Source organism: Geotrypetes seraphini, chromosome 7 (genome assembly GCF_902459505.1).
Source record: "Geotrypetes seraphini chromosome 7, aGeoSer1.1, whole genome shotgun sequence".
In the NCBI taxonomy this organism is placed as follows: Eukaryota; Metazoa; Chordata; class Amphibia; order Gymnophiona; family Dermophiidae; genus Geotrypetes; species Geotrypetes seraphini.
Window position 1 is genome coordinate 163,745,937 of NC_047090.1, and position 13,264 is coordinate 163,759,200.

The 13,264-nt window shown below is 44.0% G+C and overlaps 1 protein-coding gene across 1 annotated transcript in view; it reads left to right on the forward strand.

Moving 5' to 3' along the window:
- The first annotated feature begins 274 nt into the window (after positions 1 to 274).
- Positions 275 to 13,264, forward strand: part of SLC25A29 (solute carrier family 25 member 29) — a 54,883-nt gene continuing 41,893 nt past the window's right edge. Inside the window, exon 1 of the mRNA XM_033952723.1 lies at positions 275 to 608. Within this exon, the coding sequence (XP_033808614.1) occupies positions 575 to 608 (34 nt within the window). The 5' untranslated portion in view covers positions 275 to 574. The remainder of the gene's footprint in view (positions 609 to 13,264) is intronic.

Genomic DNA, 13,264 nt, shown 5'->3' on the forward strand with positions numbered 1-13,264 from the left:
AAGTATGCAGCAGATATCTCAGGCTCCGGGGAAAGAGCAAGCACAGACGTGTCTCTCGAGATACAACAGCATGTGACTGGGATGCTGGATCGGGAATATTTGGAGATCCTGCTTCCCCTCCCCCCTTTTTCTCTGCTCAAAATCCAGCAGGGGGGAGGGGTGTTATTTACTGTAACTGTCCCATTTCCGAGAGAATGACGTCAGGGAAGCAGCCAATGGCAAGTGGAGGCGGGGAGAAGGCAAGTCACGGGGGTGTTGTCTCCAGCTCGGCCGCCGATTGGACGCCGCGCCGTCCCCTAGAAGGGATACTCGCATCTTCCCGAGCGGCGTCAGAAATAGAAAGGAGCAGATTGCAGCCGCCCCCTCCGGTGTCCCGAGGGGTCAGGGCAGGATCGAACTGGGTCGCCGGGCATCTGGGGGAGGTGGGGGGCGGGAAGGAGGTGGAATCTCATTGGGCTTTTTATTGCTTTGATTTTCTTTGTAGGGCTCGGTGGAGCTCACGGCTAAGACTTGCCACCGGCAACCCGCGTGATCCCCCCCCCCCCCTGGCGGAGAGCCACAGCGGAGAGAAAGCATGGCGCTGGATTTCCTGGCAGGATGCGCTGGGGGTAAGAAGTTCGTGCAGGAGCCGACGTTTCTGAGCGATCGGGGGCGTCTGCTCTGTTGTTTGTTTTTTTTTTGGGGGGGGGCTCAAGTTGCTCAAGCACCCGCAGGACTGGTCTGGTTGGGGGAAAGGGGGGGGGGATCGGTGGTTGCTCTTCACTTGTGTTGGAGGGATGGTTTACCGGGGGGTCTGCGAGGCTGCTTGCCGCCGGTGGAGGGCGGAGCGGTAAAGGCTTCTTTGTTGGGCGAAGGGAAGGCTGGGCTGGATATCCCGGGTGGGGGAGGGGGTGGCTGGAGCGGAAGGTTTATCCCGGGTTTGTGAAGGCCATGAGCCTCTTACCAAGGTGACGGTGACAAAAGCAAAACCAAACGGAAGCGTCACCTTGGGACTTTCTAGCTCTGTCCTTCAAAGGAATAAAGGTGATACTTAAAAAAAAAAAATTGGACTAAGATGGTGCATCGTTGGATTACCTTTCGAATCTCGGGGGAAGTTGCCCCGTGGTGATGACACTTCCTGATTGCACTTTTTTCTCTCTCTCTCTGCTTTGATGATGCTGTGGTTGCAACAATGATAAGGTTTAGGAAGGCTTTTGTTAAAAGACTTTAACCCCTAGGAATGCCTTAAGATATTTTAGTGGAGGTGACTTGTTGTGGGATAGATATTGTCTGACCTAAGTCTAGGGCTGCACTACTGTTGAAAAAAAAAATGTTTACTTCTGGTGCTTTATAGATATTTGAATGTCTTTATTATATCTCTTTTCTACCTTTTCAGATCCTTAGTTTCAGATCCTTCTTACAGCTTTTTGTACAAGCTGTGTACCATTTTAGCAGTAGTGTTGCCAGACCACCAGTTTTGGGTGAGCCTGAGCCCAAAATAGATGGGCATACATTTTCTCCTCTTCCCCAATTCAAAATATAAATATCATAGCTACTGTGGATCCCCAAGACCCACCATCTGCAGACTAGAACTCCTGCCAAGTTTGACTGTCGGAGGCAGTGTCCTTGAGCTGATGCCAACGCTAATCACCCATGGTGGTGGGAGTTCTGTCAACCAGAAGAGGAGTTCTTCAGCTGGTGGGACGGGGGGGATCCTTGCCAGGAACAGCAAAGGTGTACTGCTGCAGGGTGAGCCTGACCCCCAAAGTAATTTTTTATTCAGTTTTCTATACCGTTCTCCCAAGGGAGCCCTCGTCAACCCAGTGAAGGTGGTGTAGAGAAAAAGTGTATCTGAATTCAAGAAAGCTTGGCACAAACGCATTAGATCTCTAAGGGAGAACATAAGAATTGTCATACTGGGACAGACCCAAGGAGTAACAATATTCCATTATCTCAGAGTAAGCAAGATTCCGGAACCCCAAATACTAGCAACATTCCATGCAGAATCCCCAAAGAGTAGCAACATTCCATTCTACCGATCCAGGGCAAGCAGTGTCTTCCCACCCTGTCTTTCTCAATAACAGACTATGGACTTTTCCTTCAGGAAATTGTCCAAACCTTTCTTAAAACCAGCTACGCTATCCGCTCTTACCACAAGCTCTGTCAATGTGTTCCAGAGCTTAACTATTCTCTGAGTGAAAAAAAATTTCTTCCTATTGGCTTTAAAAGTATTTCCCTGTAACTTCATTGAGTGTCCCCTAGTCTTTGTAATTTTTGACGGAGTGAAAAATCAATCCACTTGTACCTGTTCTACTCCACTCAGGATTTTGTAGACTTCAATCATATCTCCCCTCAGGCATCTCTTTTGCAAGCTGAAGAGCCCTAACCGTTTTAGTCTTTCTCATACGAGAGGAGTTCCATCCCCTTTATCATCTTGGTCGCTCTTCTTTGAACCTTTTCTAGCTCCACTATATCTTTCACCTAGTTCCCATATTGGGGGGCGTGGCCATGGGAGGAGCAAGGATGTGTCAAGGGTATTTTCAAAAAGTTGCACTCGTTCTTATAGAATACTGGGTCAGAGCGCCTAACTCGGTCACCAGGTTTCAGGAGGGGTAAGGCTGGCGCTCAAATTTAGGCACAAGCTATGCGCTTAAGCATTAGTCAAAAAAAAAAAAAAAGGTGCGTGCCCTTGATAGAATAGCACTTAAGGGCCGGATTCTGCAAATGGCGCCATTCGCATGTCAATCATATAGAGTCACGGTCACGTGTAAAATAGACGTTGGAAATCTTTTCCGGTGTCTACTTTACATAAGAATCACATCCCTTAGTCTAGCCTTACCTGCGTACGTTCTGGTTCAGCAGGAACTTGTCTAACTTTGTCTTGAATCCCTGGAGGGTGTTTTCCCCTACAACAGTCTCTGGAAGAGCATTCCAGTTCTCCACCAGTCATCTGCAGAGTGTGCCTAAGGTCAAAGTGGGCGTGGCTTGCACTGGAAGTGATCGTAGGTGCCCCTATGGATAACATAAGACATAATAACATAAGAATTGCCGCTGCTGGGTCAGACCAGTGGTCCATCGTGCCCAGCAGTCCGCTCCCATGGCGGCCCATAGGTCAAAGACCAGTGCCCTTAGTCTAGCCTTACTTGCGTACGTTCTGGTTCAGCAGGAACTTGTCTAACTTTGTCTTGAATCCCTGGAGGGTGTTTTCCCCTACGACAGACTCCGGAAGAGCGTTCCAGTTCTCTACCACTCTCTGGGTGAAGAAGAACTTCCTTACGTTTGTACGGAATCTATCCCCTTTTAACTTCAGAGAGTGCCCTCTCGTTCTGTCTACTTTGGAGAGGGTGAACAACCTGTCTTTATCTACTAAGTCTATTCAGACAGATTGTTCACCCTCTCCAAGGTGGAGAGAACGAGAGGGCACTCTCTGAAGTTAAAAGGGGATAGATTCCGTACAAACGTAAGGAAGTTCTTCTTCACCCAGAGTGTGGTAGAAATCTGGAACGCTCTTCCGGAGGCTGTTATAGGGGAAAACAACCTCCAGGGATTCAAGACAAAGTTAGATAAGTTCCTGCTGAACCAGAACGTACGCAGGTAAGGCTGGACTCAGGGCACTGGTCTTTGACTTACGGGTTGCCGCGGGAGCGGACTGCTGGGCACGATGGACCACTAGTCTGACCCAGCAGTTTTTATTTGGTTTTAAACAATGTGGTCAATTACTACATTGTTTATCACCAATTAAACCAATTAAGTTAGGTAGCAGTAGGATGAGAATCAGGACCCTAGAGCCATTTTATTTTCTGGCACCTAATTCTGAGTACCATTTATAGAGTCCAGCCCCTAAAGTGCTGCTAGTTATCGCTCTGGTTATTGGAAAGGTAGAAAATGGATCTTTGTGCCGTGGTCTGAAAATCCTGGCCTCTCCTCTTTTAACACCGTCAGCTGTTGTACATGTAAGACGTTTCCCGTAAGCACAGAATGGCAGGGGATGGAACAGCAAATCCATTTTGAATGAGGTCCTTTGGGGACTGCCCTCAAGAGATGGGCAAACGCCTTTTCCCTCCATCTCACAAGTCCCAGCCTCTTTTCTGACAATCGTCCTGGCTTTCCATCGAACTTTCCTGCCAAAATTCAAATTCCTGACCAACACACTTCCCTGTTCTCAATCAGGTCAGCCTGACAAATTTTCCCGCCAAAAATTCACATTTCGTGACCCACAGACTGCCCTGTTCTCAATCAGGTCTGTGAACCCACTATATATATATAAAGACACACTGCAGACCTCGCAGCATATCCTGAAGAAAGCCACAGCATGATGGCTAAAACGTCGGTTCTTTCTACACAGATGCGGCGAGACCCGGAAACCTGCTACAATCGTGATGCCAGCTGCGGAAGCCTAAGAGAACATGTCTATATCTCAGTTTATGATGGGTGGCTGAAATATTATTTTCCTATCTTTTTTTTTGGTGGGGGGGGGTTTGGCACAGACTATAGAACAACTGTACTATCTTCATCCCCTTCCTCCACCCTTGCCTCAAAATGTGACTTATGGTTTTACTTTCCTTTTTTTTTTTTTTCCCCAGATAGCAATTAGTGTTTGCATTCCTTATAAAATCACTCCTTGACACACTGTGTCAGTATCAGCTGCCATTTCAGCTAACATACCACCAAACCGGTTTCAAAAGCTTGTTATATAATCTGCATTTGCATGAACTTTGCCTAATGTATAATAAGGGAGTTTTCGCAAATACAGACAGCTTGCATGCACACCCTCCAAACCATCCAATGAAAACAGAGCTTTCCTCTGTGGCTTGGCCTGTATCTTCTGCATAATTTATCATCACTTAAGCTGTGCAAATTTGATCAAAAATGTAGTGCAAGAAAGCGGGAGTACTCTTGAGTTTATTCCTTACAGTATTACAAAGCCTCCCCCCCCAACACCCCTCTCCCCATCCTCTAAGCGTTTGAAATAATTTTGATCTTTACCTTTGCTTATTTTCGTTGCGTTCAAATTCCCAGCAAATTAGAATAAATTAAAGCAAGAAGGAGCCTCTACTCCAAGTTAAGTGTATGTCGAGCTATGCTTGAACACTGCCTTGGGTGAATCTTTTCATAAAGGCGATTTAGTTACCTTTTCCCAGAGATAGTCACATGTAATTAAAACCACTAGAAACAGCCAAAAAATAAGAGGTTTTTGTGACTAATAGGGGACATAAGACTATGGGCTCTTTTTATCAAGCCGCGCTAGCGGTTTAACGCGTGTAATAGCGCGCGTTAAACCGCCGGCCGCGCTAGCCGCTACCGCCTCCTCTTGAGCAGGTGGTAGTTTTTGGCCAGCGCAGGAGTTAGCGCATGATGAAAAGTCACGGGCGTTAAACCGCTAGCGCAGCTTGATAAAAGGAGCCCTATAACTCACCTTCCTTACAAGGGACATAAGAACATAAGAAATGCCTCCGCTGGGTCAGACCTGAGGTCCATCGCGCCCAGCAGTCCGCTCACGCGGTGGCCCATTAGGTCCAGGACCTGTGCAGTAATCCTCTATCTATACCCCTCTATCCCCTTTTCCAGCAGGAAATTGTCCAATCCTTTCTTAAACCCCAGTACCGTTCGCTGCCCTATAACGTCCTCTGGAAGCGCATTCCAGGTGTCCACCACACGTTGGGTAAAGAAGAACTTCCTAGCATTCGTTTTGAATCTGTCCCCTTTCAACTTTTCCGAATGCCCTCTTGTTTTTTGCTCTAGGTTTGTAATTGATATAGGGGGTCCTTTTAGTAAGGCGCTAAAGATTAGCACGCGCTAAATGCTAAGGCATCCATTATATTCTATGGGCGTCTTAGCATTTAGCGCAACTTAATAAAAAGACCCCATAATTATTTATTACAACGATTGCTTGTGATGGAATATATATGAGCCAAGGGAAAAAGTCAGCGCTGGAATTTGAGACACCCGATCTCTTTGAATTAAGTGAGAATTGAATGCTGAGCTTTTTGCCCTCTGCACATTGGCGGGCTGGGTCCCTATATTGAGACTTTGGAGGGTTTTTTTACGCCTATATTAAGAAAATTAGCAGCTAGTGAATACTGCGATTGCTACCACTATGAAGGTTTGAGGCATTTTCTCCACTTAATTTTTTGAAAATATGTTTCTCTGTTTTGGGGAACCCAGTACAGTATAATCTCGTTATAACGGGCTTCAAGGGACCTGGCAAAACAGTCCGTTATATCCAGAGCTGCATTTTTTTTAAAAACTTTATTTAGGTCAACTTAAAATAATGTACAATCAATGAACAACTGTCACTGCACAAGCGTATCAGCAACATCAAGAACAAAACTCAGCAAAACATTGGTATGGCACAAAATGATTGCAAAACCAGAACACTAAAAGATGTTCTAAAGCATTGTGTCGTACTGTACTGGGAAGAAAAATACTCTGTCATTTTTTTCTGAGCTGCATTTTGATACTATATCACTGGCATGCCACGCGCCTTGTAGGCGTAGCCTGTATGCCCGCTATAGCCGAACAAAAGCGGCTCTGGGGACCAAATTGGTTGTCCGTTATATGCGAAAGTCCGGGACCAGCAGATCTGGTCTGCTATAGATGAGGTTCTGTTATAAGCGAGTCCATTATAACTAGATTATACTGTACTGGAATCAACTGCCTTTACATAATCAGGTCCCTTGAAGGTCTTCTGATCTTTAGGAAGGCAATAAAATCCTACCTGTTTACCTAATTACCTTGCTTTTTAACCACATGGTAGAATGTTCTGTTCCCCCCCCCCCCCCCAAGCTCCTTATGCTTCTCCGCATAGTTGAATAAAATACAGGATATCAAACCCCCCATGCATATTCATTAGGGCTATCCTGAAAATCTGACTGGCTGGTGGTCCTCCAAGACAGGGTTGAGAACCACTGATCTAGATCACTCTGTATATGTTTACCCTCCTTGTCCAATCCATCATCCTCTCCAGATTGGACTATTGCAACTCTATCTACTTAAGCCTAACTAAGAAAAACCTCCACAGACTCCAACGGATTCAGAATGCTGCGGCCAAGCTTATCTTCGCTAAAAGTAAATTTGACCATGTCTCCCCGCTCCTGGCCAAGCTCCACTGGCTTCCGATAATCGCCAGGGTCCACTATAAATGCGCCTGTTTAACTTTCAAAATCCTATATGGTATCCTCCCTCCCTTTATCCCTCTTTCTTGGAATTCCTCAAACCCTAATATCACCAGATCCTCCCGCAAATTAAAACTATCCTTCCCCTCGCTAAAAGGCATTTCCCACACAGGAAAGCTAGGGACCTCCCTCCACTTCAAAATCACTGAGCTCTGGAACAACCTTACCTCCCCTCTTCGGAACTTGAGCTCTCTCCAAGTTTTCCGCAAACATCTGAAAACCTGGCTTTTCTCAAAAAAATGTAAGTCTCCCTCCAACTTAGGAATCAAGGAAACTCATATCTTGGCATCCCAAGTCCTCTAAATTTTCTTCACACTTCTACCTCTAACCCTCTTTTGTAGTTCCTTCCTATTTCTCCTACTGTAAACCGCGTCGAGCTCTACGAACGTGGAGATGATGCGGTATACAAACCTAAGGATTAGATTAGATTAGATATGTTGTTTTAGGATAAATTAACTGTAGTATGTGTCAACCTGTAACCTGTCTTGACTATTTTTACGGTACTTGGATGAAAGCTTGCAGGACATTGGCACGTTGACAATCGCACACTGACATCTGTGTCGTCGTCCCCCAGTACACTTAGAGCTGGTCGTGCTCCCGTTTGTTGGGGGGGGGGTTGGGATGGGGAACCCCCCAGTACACTGAAAACTTCCGTGCTCTCACTGTTCGGGAGTTTTCAGTGTAGTGGGGGGTCGTCCCCCCCACAACCCCAGTGGGAGCGCGAGTGGTATAAGTGTAGTGGGGGGGTTCCCCCTCAGAACGCTAACAGTAATGCATAAAAGCGGCGGAACCGGCAGTGTGCATTCATCCTGCACACAGGCGCATGATTATCGGCGCACCAATGTCCGACGCACATTTGATGTGCCACCATTTTTACATATGCTAACAACCTGTAACCCGTTCTGAGCTCATTGGGGAAGATGGGATATAAAATGAAATAAATATTGGCTAGTAAACCTTGAATGTTTGAATATTACCGTTATTTTTCGCTCCATAAGACGCACCTCAGATTTAGAGAAGGAAAACAAGAAAAAAAAAACCCATTCTGAACCAAATTGTATACTAATATACAGTATACCGGATACCTTTAAATTCCGTCCCAGCCCCCTGGCACCTTTAAATCCTGTCCCAGCCCCCCAATCAATCATCACTTTTGCATACCCCCCAGCACCATTAAATTCCATCCCAGACCCCCGGTGGTATCTTTAAATTTTGGAGGTTGGTGGAGGCTGCCTGCTGCTTGTCGGGGCCCATGACGCACAAACGTGCTAATGCCTGGGCCCGCAACACTTCCCTAATTGTGCCGGTCGCTGGTGCTTTGCAGGGCGGCTGCCTGCTGATTACCGGCACGTTGGAGCCTGCGAAGCACCAGCGACCGGCACAATTAGGGAAGTGTCACGGGCCCAGGCATTAGTGCGCTTGTGCGCCAAGGGCCACGACAAGCAGCAGGCAGCCATCCACCTACCTCCAAAATTTAAAGGTACCGCCGGGGGAGGGGGGTATATTCGCTTCATAAGACGCACCCTTATTTCCATCTACTTTTTGGGGGGAAAAAGTGCATCTTATGGAGCGAAAAATACAGTATATAACATAAGTGCCTATACCAGCAGCAATCTTAGCAATACTTGCATGACCATACGCTCTTGTAAGCTAGCATTGCCATCAATTTGGGAGGCACATCTTGAACTTGCTCATCAAAGAAGCTATGCGGCGTCGGGCCCCACTGCCTGGAATAGGATACCATCAGGATGGCGTTGACAGCGTAGTTTGAGTCAATTTAAGCAGCTGTTAAAAGCAGTATTTGTTTCTCCAGTTCAAATAATGTTGGAGAGATCTGGATCCTCCTACTGTGTATGTTTAAATGATTTATGTACACTGCCTTGGAATAAGGCAGTTTATAAAGTTTTTTAATTTTTTTTATTTATTTATCCTTTTTCAAACAATATCACAAGTATCCACTTGTTACAGCAATTCAGACTATTCAAATAATAGTTCCAATATTAACATAATAATCAAGGAAAATCCTTCCAATGTTAAAATTTTTTAAATTGAAAACATTCAATGGAAATTTTTAACTCTTAAGAAGACCTCAATTATACAGGGAGAGACAAAATTTCAGAGATAGGGAGATCTCATTAATAGGAAACAATAATCAATATAATAAAATAAATGGCTTAACGTTCATTTAAACTTCCAGTCTTTAACTACTGTGCTATCGTTACAGCATTTTCTTAGTATCCAAGAAGCTACGAAGATGTTCAGGCATATAAAAGATATATTTAATACCGGTGTATCTTATCAAACATTTGCAAGGATAACTAAGCAGAAAAGTTGCCCCCAAACTCTACTTATTCTCGCATAGCAAGAAATACCTTCCTCCGATCTTGTGTAGATTTTGTCACATCTGGAAAAATCCAGATTCTCTGGCCCCAAAACGGGTCCTGAGAATGTCGGAAGAAGGTTCTCATTATAGCATTTAGATCTTGTTCGAATACTAAAGACAGTATTAATGTGCCACGAAAGTCAATATTTTATTGAGTGTTTTCCAATATATCAGTCAAATTATTTAAATCTATATCATGAAGTCCATCCTTTTGTTTGTCCGGTAAAGAAGATTCAACTGTTCTTGGGAGATAAAATACTTTATTTATAGGAGGAATTGCTTCAGGAGGAAATTTCAAGTTCTCAGGGAGATACTTTTTAAACATAGACAAAGACTTAGGAAAATTTATAACTCTAAGATTTAAGTCTCCTACCATGATTTTCTAGTTGTTCAATCTTCTTTAAAAAGAAAAGTCTATCTTTAATTAAAGTTCCAGTCGATTGTTGAACTGCAGCAATTTCTTTATTAATTTGGTCAAATTTGCCTGAAGTTTCAATTTGCATGTTATTTACCGAGGTAGAAAGGTCACCCAATTTACTCACTATTTTGTTGATATCACCGGCAGATTTTGTAGACGCATCTTCGAGTTTCTGGAGAACCCGCCAAATGCTGTCCAATGTCACCTTAGTCGAGCGGGTATTCTCCGCTCCTGGACTTGTTGATAACTCGGCGCTCAGAGCGGGTCAGGCTCCCCACTGCGTGAGGCCGCTGGACTCGGAAGGACTGCTGGACCCACGTTCCCGACGTCCTCTGGCGTCGGCTTAGGTGGCAAACGGATAGCCGGAGGGGAGAGTGAGATCTCGAATCCCATAGCTCCGGAGGCTCCCTCCAACGGAGTCACTGCTGGGCTCTTACCCCCTTCAGAACTGGTTATAAAGTTTAATAAATGAAATGATTCAATAAAAGTATAAGGTAGAGTAAAATTTGGTCACAGCTTAGTTTATTATTTATAAACCACTTATAGCCTAAGTGGTTTACATTCAAATATTTCTCCCTATCTGTCCTTCACCGCAAGACTGTTCCACGCATCTATCACCTTTTCTGTAAAGAAGTATGTTCGTACATTACTCCTGAGCCTATCACCTCTCAACTTCATCCCATGCCTTCTCGTTCCAGGGTTTTCCTTCATTTGAAAAAAAAACCTCCCCTCCTGTACATTAACACCACAGAAATATTTAAACGTCTCTAGCATATCCCCTCTCTCCCGTTTTTCTTCCAGAGTAGACGTATTAACTATGTGTCAAGTTAGGATGAAACTTGTACAGGAAAACTTGCACTGTAAGGATAACTATGGGAAATTGTAACTGGTAAACTGTATATTATGTATATTAATATTAGACTTCCTAGTACGTGTTAAGTTGGGATAAACACTTGTATCATAAACGTACTGAAATTATGGCGAATCCAGTGCAAAATGTAACCTGTTAACTGTACAGTATATTATATATGTTTAATCTGTAACCTGTTCTGAGATCTTTGGAGACAGCAGGATAGAAAACAAAATAAGTAAGTCAGTAATGTAATGTAATTTATTTCTTATATACCACTAAACTCCGTTAGGATTCTAAGCGGTTTACAGAAAATAGACAATAGTGTGCATTAAAATTATAAGTAATATAGGTTTACAGATAAATATACATTAAAGGATACAATAAAAATAAGATAAATAAATAAAGAATAGGTACTTAGAAATTCCCTTACTGTCCCGAAGGCTCACAATCTAACTGAAGTACCTGGAAAAATAACAATTAGTTGAGTAATAAAAGTAAGAAATAGAAATAGAAGAAAAAATAAGAAAATAAACATTCTAACAAGACTACATTGATCTAAGGACTTTGAAAGGTAGAAAAGAAGAGAGATAGGAATAGCTGCAGAAAGGAGGAACCGTTGAGCAATAGAATTTTGGAGAAATTTAAATGTTAAAAATAAAACAGTCCGTCATCATGTTTCTATGCACGTGGGATCTCTCAGAGAGAGAAAGAGATAATGGTTACTGCGGATGGGCAGACTAGATGGGCCATTTGGCCTTTATCTGCCATCATGTTTCTATAACCATAAAGCTCTATGACCTCACAATGCAGGTATAAAGAGCCTTAGCCTATAGGAAGTGGAGATGCAAATGTTAAGAGGCTTAGCCAATAGGGAGAGGAGGAGATAGTGGACTGGATGGGCCATTTGGCCTGTATCTGCCATCATGTTTCTATAACCATAAAGCTCTATGACCTCACAATGCAGGTATAAAGAGCCTTAGCCTATAGGAAGTGGAGATGCAAATGTTAAGAGGCTTAGCCAATAGGGAGAGGAGGAGAGAGTGGATGTTGCAGATGGTCAGACAAGAGAGCCATTTGGCCTTTATATGCCATCATGTTTCTAAGAGCAAATTACATAACAACCAGAACTTGACAACCTGCCATCAGCAGCTAAGAGTCCAAATTGTCACAGTGAATAGGAATTGTCTAAACAATAACACCCTCTCCCCAGCTGCGACAAGGATTTCTGATAAAACACAGCCCTGCAGGTAATAATAAACAATACTAGCAAAAGAGGGTGGTAGGACAGGTGAGCAAGCTGCTTCCAAGGAGAAGGAAGATCCGACTCGCTGCCAGTGCTCCATTTTTCAGGCTCTTTAGCCATCCCGTTGTCCCAGCCCCTCGCCCCCTAAGCCCAAGGCCTGCCGTAGCCTCCATTGAGTTATCCAGGAGCGTGGCTCATCCCTGTTAAGTCAAGCTTCGGAGAAGCCGTCGCCCTCAGAGGCGTCTGTTAATTTACAATACAGCAATCCAAATTCCATCCTTTTATGTGGAAAAAAAATAAGTTACAGAAATTTCAAAACATGTAACTGTTTCAGACTGCTTATGGACTCGAGACATGAAAAATCGCCACACTCAACGTTTTGGATCCGTTACTTTAGTCACCTTTGAAAAGAGGGGACATGATCGAAATATTCAAGATTATGAAGGGAATAGACTTAGTAGATAAGGACAGGTTGTTCACCCTCTCCAAGGTAGGGAGAACGAGAGGGCACTCTCTAAAGTTGAAAGGGGATAGATTCCGTACAAACGTAAGGAAGTTCTTCACCCAGAGAGTGGTAGAAATCTGGAACGCTCTTCCGGAGGCTGTTATAGGGGAAAACGCCCTCCGGGGATTCAAGACAAAGTTGGACAAGTTCCTGCTGAACCGGAACGTACGCAGGTGAGACTAGTCTCAGGGCACTGGTCTTTGACCTAAGGGCCACAACGTGAGTGGACTGCTGGGCACGATGGACCACTGGTCTGACCCAGCAGCGGCAATTCTTATGTTCTTAATTCTGTTAAATAAATAAATATAAACCTTGAAAGTATACCTTGGTGTGCTGACCTTCCCCAATGGGATCATAGTTGAAATACCTGTCGTAGAACAGAAGGAGAGGAAAATTTGAAATAAAAGGTTAATGACACCCCCCCTTTTCTGCCCGATCCCCTCCCCATTCTATATAAAACTCATCTCAAGCCACTTGAGAATACAGCTGTCTGATCAAATTCAACAGGGGCAGGGAGGAATTGATTCCCCCCCCCCTTATAATTGCACTTCCTCCTCCATATTCGCATACCAATAGCTTTGATCAGTGTAGGCCTTGTGAAGATCAATATGAATTTAGGAGCACACAATCAGTTTTAAATCTTTTCTTTACTTACCTTACTGCCAATTATGTCATTCTATTTTCTGATTTTATTTAATTTTAATTTTT